This window comes from Salmo salar, chromosome 06 (genome assembly GCF_965601325.2).
Source record: "Salmo salar chromosome 06, fSalSal1, whole genome shotgun sequence".
Taxonomy (NCBI): Eukaryota; Metazoa; Chordata; class Actinopteri; order Salmoniformes; family Salmonidae; genus Salmo; species Salmo salar.
Window position 1 is genome coordinate 42930837 of NC_138296.1, and position 7596 is coordinate 42938432.

The 7596-nt window shown below is 41.7% G+C and overlaps 1 protein-coding gene across 1 annotated transcript in view; it reads left to right on the forward strand.

The window, feature by feature from the left end:
- LOC106607330 (protein tweety homolog 3) overlaps positions 1–7362 on the forward strand; it is a 69184-nt gene extending 61822 nt beyond the window's left edge. Inside the window, exon 14 of the mRNA XM_045720545.2 lies at positions 3932–7362. Within this exon, the coding sequence (XP_045576501.1) occupies positions 3932–4102 (171 nt within the window). The 3' untranslated portion in view covers positions 4103–7362. The remainder of the gene's footprint in view (positions 1–3931) is intronic.
- The last annotated feature ends 234 nt before the right edge of the window (positions 7363–7596 follow it).

The following is a 7596-nucleotide window of genomic DNA, read 5'->3' on the forward strand; positions in this document are numbered from 1 at the left end:
GATGGATAGATACGGTAGATAGTTACGATCGGTAGATACGGTAGGTAGATATGGTAGGTAGATACTGGTTGGTAGGTACTGTAGGAGGTACTGTAGGTAGACACTGTAGATACTGTAGGTAGATACTGTAGGTAGATACTGTAGGTAGATACTGTAGGTAGATAGTGTAGGTAGATACTAGTGGTAGATACTAGTGGTAGATGCTATAGATACTATATGTAGATACTGTAGGTAGATACTAGTGGTAGATACTGTATGTAGATACTGTAGGTCGATACTAGTGGTAGATACTAGTGGTAGGTACTGTATGTAGATACTGTAGGTAGATACTAGTGGTAGATACTGTAGGTAGATACTGTAGGTAGATACTGTAGGTAGATAGTGTAGGTAGATACTATATGTAGATAGTGTAGGTAGATACTAGTGGTAGATACTAGTGGTAGATGCTATAGATACTATATGTAGATACTGTAGGTAGATACTAGTGGTAGATACTGTAGGTCGATACTAGTGGTAGATACTAGTGGTAGGTACTGTATGTAGATACTGTAGGTAGATACTAGTGGTAGATACTGTAGGTAGATACTAGTGGTAGATACTGTAGGTAGGTACTGTAGGTAGATACTAGTGGTAGATACTATTGGTAGGTACTGTTGGTAGATACTGTAGGTAGATACTGTAGGTAGATACTAGTGGTATGTACTATATGTAGATACTGTAGGTAGATACTAGTGGTAGATACTATAGGTAGATACTGTAGACACTGTAGGTAGATACTATAGGCAGTTACTATATGTAGATACTATAGATATGGTAGGTAGATATGGTAGGTAGATATGGTAGGTAGATATGGTAGGTAGATACTGTAGGTAGGTAAATACTGTAGGTAAATAGTGTAGGTAGATAGTGTAGGTAGATACTGTAGGTAGGTAGACACTGTAGGTAGACACTGTAGGTAGACACTCTAGGTAGATACTAGTGGTAGGTACTATATGTAGATACTGTAGGTAGATACTAATGGTAGATACTAATGGTAGATAGTGTAGGTAGATACTGTAGGTAGGTAGATACTGTAGGTAGACACTGTAGGTAGATACGATGGATAGATACGGTAGGTAGATACGATGGATAGATACGGTAGGTAGATACGATGGATAGATACGGTAGGTAGATACGATGGATAGATACGGTAGGTAGATACGATGGATAGATACGGTAGGTAGATACGATGGATAGATACGGTAAATACGGTAGATAGTTACGATAGGTAGATACTGTAGGTAGATACGGGAGATAGTTACGATAGGTAGATACTGTAGGTAGATACGGTAAATACGATGGATAGATACGGTAGAAAGTTACGATCGGTAGATATGGTAGGTAGATACTGTTGGTAGGTACTGTAGGTAGACACTGTAGATACTGTAGGTAGATACTGTAGGTAGATGGTCTAGGTAGATAGTGTAGGTAGATACTATATGTAGATAGTGTAGGTAGATACTAGTGGTAGATGCTATAGATACTATATGTAGGTACTGTATGTAGGTACTGTATGTAGGTACTGTATGTAGGTACTGTATGTAGGTACTGTATGGTGGATACTGTAGGTGGATACTGTCGGTAGATACTAGTGGTAGATACTAGTGGTAGGTACTGTATGTAGATACTGTAGGTAGATACTAGTGGTGGATACTAGTGGTGGATACTGTAGGTGGATACTAGTGGTAGATACTGTAGGTAGGTACTGTAGATAGATACTGTAGGTAGATACTAGTGGTAGATACTAGTGGTAGTAGGTACTGTAGGTAGATACTAGTGGTAGATACTAGTGGTAGATACTGTAGGTAGATACTGTAGGTAGATACTAGTGGTAGATACTAAATGTAGATACTGTAGGTAGATACTACTGGTAGATACTGTAGGTAGATACTAATTGTAGATACTATAGGTAGATACTATAGGTAGATACTGTAGACACTGTAGGTAGATACTATAGGCAGTTACTATATGTAGATACTATAGATACTGTAGGTAGATATGGTAGGTAGATATGGTAGGTAGATATGGTAGGTAGATACGGTAGGTAGGTAGATACTGTAGGTAGGTAGATACTGTAGGTAGGTAAATACTGTATGTAGATACTATATGTAGATAGTGTAGGTGGATACTGTAGGTGGATACTGTAGGTGGATACTGTAGGTAGGTAGACACTGTAGGTAGGTAGATACTGTTGGTGGATACTGTAGGTAGGTAGACACTGTAGGTAGACACTGTAGGTAGACACTGTAGGTAGACACTGTAGGTAGACACTGTAGTAGGTAGATACTGTAGGTAGACAGACACTGTAGGTAGACAGACACTGTAGGTAGACAGACACTGTAGGTAGGCAGACACTGTAGGTAGGCAGACACTGTAGGTAGGCAGACACTGTAGGTAGGCAGACACTGTAGGTAGGCAGACACTGTAGGTAGGCGGATACTGTAGGTAGGCGGATACTGTAGGTAGGCGGATACTGTAGGTAGGCGGATACTGTAGGTAGGCAGATACTGTAGGTAGACACTGTAGGTAGACACTGTAGGTAGACACTGTAGGTAGGTAGATACTGTAGGTAGATACTGTAGGTAGATACTAGTGGTAGGTACTATAGGTAGATACTGTAGGTAGATACTAGTGGTAGATACTAGTGGTAGATACTGTAGGTAGATACTAGTGGTAGATACTGTAGGTAGATACTGTAGGTAGATACTGTAGGTAGATACTATAGGTAGATACTGTAGACACTGTAGGTAGATACTATAGTCAGTTACTATATGTAGATACTATAGATACTGTAGGTAGATGCTAGTGGTAGATACTGTAGGTAGATGCTAGTGGTAGATACTGTAGGTAGATGCTAGTGGTAGATACTGTAGGTAGATGCTAGTGGTAGATACTGTAGGTAGATACTGTAGGTAGATACTAGTGATAGATACTGTAGGTCGATACTAGTGGTAGATACTGTAGATACTGTAGGTAGGTACTGTAGGTAGGTACTATAGGCAGATACTGTAGATACTATAGGTAGATACTGTAGGTAGGTAGATACTGTAGGTAGGTAGATACTGTAGGTAGGTAGATACTGTAGGTAGGTAGATACTATAGGTAGGTAGATACTATAGGTAGGTAGATTCTATAGGTAGGTAGATTCTATAGGTAGGTAGATTCTATAGGTAGGTAGATTCTATAGGTAGGTAGATACTGTAGGTAGGTAGATACTGTATGTAGACACTGTAGGTAGATACTAGTGGTAGATACTGTAGGTAGATTTCTGATCTCACACACAGACCGTTCACAGCCAAATCTGAGTGTAGGGGAATCTGAGATATTCTGAACATATTGTTGATCCTAGGTGTCCACAATAGGCTGTCCAAATGACTCCCAGGGTGACATTCCCACAATGCAAAACCCCAGTGCTGTATTCCGCATGGACTCTGCGCAGTTACTCAATTAAAAAGGAATGGTCCGGTTCATCTTCTTTTTCCACACTAGTGCTGCATTTTTTCCCCATCGTCAGAATGGGACCCTGAATGTTTTCTCTGTTGGTGTTGTCATCTGTGATGTGTGGAGCTTGTTCATTCTCCAGCCCTCACAGCCAAACCCTCTCTATTGATTTGTTAAGGTGACCTGTTGTTCTCAGCTTGTTACATTAGTGATGTGTTTTTGATGTCAGGGCAAAGACCTGCACTTTCAAACATAGAAAATATCAAATATACACCACTAAGGCAGAGGCATCATATAAAGACTTCTGTCTTCATTACAATGTTTTCCGGAGGCCCTTTCATGACTTTTCCATTTTTTTATAGTTCTCTTTTCGATGAAAATGTTTTATCTGTGAATACACGGGTCATCCCATGCTGTTTTGTTACGCCTACTTGTCTCTTTCTCTCAACAGTACACCTCCAGCATGAGGGCCAAGTACCTGGCCAACAGCGGACCGGGTCCCAGTACCTCCACCCCCGTTCCTCCACAGCACCCATCACAGCACCAAGAACACGAATCGGCACACCACTCACGACAGCACACTCCACACCGCCCACCACATCACCCAGCGGCACAGCTCTAGACAACACCGGGGGCGTGACCCACCAACAGACACACCAGTGTGGAACCACCTAGCCTCTGGAACCTCTTCTCCAATGCCCCTCAACATCTCTGTGACGTCATCTCCATCCTCATCCAGGCTACAGTCCCAATCTCCTTTCCTCTTCGCTCCTACTAGCCCTCTCCCCCAGCAACAACTTCAAACATCTGAGCCAAATATGTCTTTTGAAGTGTGCTTGATGGCAGAGCTAAGAAAGGCAGACGCATCGTGTAAATAGTTCTGTCGTCATTACAATGTTTTCCGTAGGCCCTTTCGTGATGTTTCCACATGGCCGGGCTGGGCTGCAGAGCGGAGCAGCTAGCCAGTGCAGGGTGAGGACCAGTGGGAGGGTATTTCCAGCATCGTGTGATCTCTGTCATCTGCTTCATGGGCTGCTCGTGGACTGACTGAGTGGTGGCCCTTGTTCCCCTGCTACCCCCTACCACCGCCTCGCCTCAGTGCTGGGCCATCCTCGTGGCCCAGGGACAATACATACTAATGAGGCAACTGGCCTCCAGCTCTTCATGAACGATCTCTGCTCCTTTTCCTCTCCTCTGTCTGAACATTCCACCAAATATCATCCTGAACGGAGTGATAATGTCTTACGTGAGGATATGTTGCTCAAACAACATCTTTTGGTTTTATTTGACTGCCACTTTTGGGGTCTTCCTGTATTTGACATTGTATGAAGGAGACATCCACCATCAAATGGTCTCCATGTTAACCACAGCAAAAACCACTAGTTATGGTGCTGTGAAGGAGAGAACACCTGACTAGATAATGAAACTGAACTGCCATTGCTTTGGTGAGGACTGAGACAGTTATGGGACGATCTAGGCTAGCACTGATTACTATTGATAGCGATTTTGTTCAATATGTTGCTATGTACTGTACTCTCTCTCTCTCATTGCTGTAGGAGATGTTGAGCAATGCCTTACACAGAGAGCTGTGGAAAGGCCTAGAAACTACTGCCTAGAAACTACTCTCACACCCTTTTACAGAACTAGGCCTCTGTCATAGCAAGTTGGGATCCAGGCACGGTTCCTCAATGGCTGGAAGTACCTCAACAATACTATGGCAATGATATGTCTGAAAGACAAAGACCAGTGTTTCTCAAGCATTCCGTGTGAGTGTTCTTCATAATAGTGAAACATCTCAGTTCCTCATGTAATCCTGTTATCTGGAGGACTTGCAACACGACCAGTAGAACGCCTGATCGAGGAAAGGGCATTGACCTCAGTTGTATTATCCGGTCTCTCAATCCATGTGTCTGACGAGATCACGTTGATATATCATTACTACCGTCTAACAAGCTGAGAGACGACTGATTTCTTATCTACGTAGACATTAGCTTGTTATTGCATTTGTCTCAGACTGCGAGTGGGACCAGTTATCTTATTTCCTAATGTCTTACAGTAGTAGGTCTATGACTGGGACCTCTTAACTCTTACATTAGTCCTGACCTGCATGTTTGTGGCTGTTGTCCCCCTCCAGAGGGAGGTTTTTCATTGGCGTGGTACAGTATGCCACTATTCCTGAAAAATGACTGAAGCTACATGGGTTTTGAACTGGAGAGTTTTGCTGTGGAAAAACAAGTTTATTTGCGATTCCCGCGTCTGCTCATGGATGATGTGAACTGAAAAGACGGTCGAAGCTCACGAAAGAAGAGGAGCTGTGAACGGTCGGACCCGCTGTCCTCTCATCAATACCACAGACTGCTGTTATCAGAACTGTAATTCCAATTACATTGAAGAGTTTGATCAATTGAGAATATGCTTAACAAAATGTTCACACTTCTATGGTAAGGTTTTGTTCCCAAACCGGAAGAATATTCAGACCAGGAAAGGAAACATTTCGAAACTAACAGAAGCGCAAGCTTTGTTTCAACAGACGGACATGAGGACTGGTTCCTGATTGCTGAGAGACGAAACAAAAGAGGAGTTTTCCTCCACCATTATAAGACTCTCATTTAAAATATCATTTGCAGTGCTCTTCTATTAGCCAGGTATCTTGTGCTAGTGTTGGTGTTCCTCTGCGTACAGTGGTCGGTGTTTTTGCTTGCCAGTCTCCTGTCCTCCCAACAGATCTCTGACCGCCTCGTGACGTTCTCCTCTGCTGAACCCTATGGACATAGTCACAGACTGTAACATCACATCCAATGTCTGGAGGCTGTGTACATTCATTACTATGTATTTCTTCTAAAGAGGTGTAGAATACATGTACTCTAGTATACAATTATGCATGTTACAACAGCCAAGACAACTGCAAAATGGACGTCCTAATGTACCAGCATTTCATTGTCACAAAGATGTGTTTTAGCATAAAGAATGATTTTGGAGAGAAAAAAAATGAAATTGCGGTAGTTGTTTAACAATGGGTAAATTGAAGAAATGCTGTGGTGACACGGGTTCACTTGTACCATTTACCTTTTCAGCAAGAGCATCCTACTTTCCTGTGGACTCCTAAAGCATGGTGCCCCTTCAAACGTAGAGTGAAATATTGTTGTACGTTGTTGCTACCGACGCTTCTCTTGGCGCCTCTTCGTTCTGCGTTGTAATCAATATGAGAGATGTGGTTCTTTCTTCAGACTGTGCCAATAACCAAACGCAACACCTTACCTTTACTATGATCTTTTTAAATGTCTCACTTGGGCCTGTTTGTACAGTTCACAGCACTGTGGTTGCCTGAGCAACCAAACGAGGAAAATGAGCCCTACATTTTGAACTGAAAATGTCTTGTTCTTTTATTCTCTGTGTGAAAGACCATTTATTATAGTAATGATGGATTTTTACTTTTTTTAGCGTAGTCATATTCTCTTTGTTAATATTGTAATGCTAGACCAATGTACAGACTTTAAAGGGATGCTTCGGGATTTTGGCTATTAAGCCCTTTCTCTACTTCTCCAGAGTAAGATTAACTAATAGACCACCGTTTCTGCATCCAGTATGAGTTAGAGGTAGATCTGCGAGCCAATGCTAACTAGCGATAGCTGAATGAGTGGAAGTGTATGGTATCTACTAGCAAATGCGCTAACGCTAGTTAGAAACTTCCTTCAAACTGCACGCAGAGACAAAAAATGGAATCCACCAGTGCATCTGACTCTGGGGAAGTAGATAAACGGCTTAATTACCAAAATCCTGAAGTATCCCTTTAAAACATGTTTGCTAAATGAGCTGGTGAAGTTGACATTTCCCTTGTCATTGTGATAATCTTTTTTGCTTCATTAAAAAAAAGTAATTTACCATTTGATTCTTTTTAGTGTTCATTGCATATATTACGATGTGTAGCAAGCAGAACATTTTTGTTGCTTTTACGTGAATACGACATAGTTTTTGTCTTTCATTGCTTTGTGTTGATAACATTTCCCTGTAGATTTACTCATTGTTTTCATATTATTTTAAAGCAATTACTAAAATATTGTACATGTTAAACCTGTGGTTTTATTGAGCTTGAACTCATTGTTTTGAGATGAAACC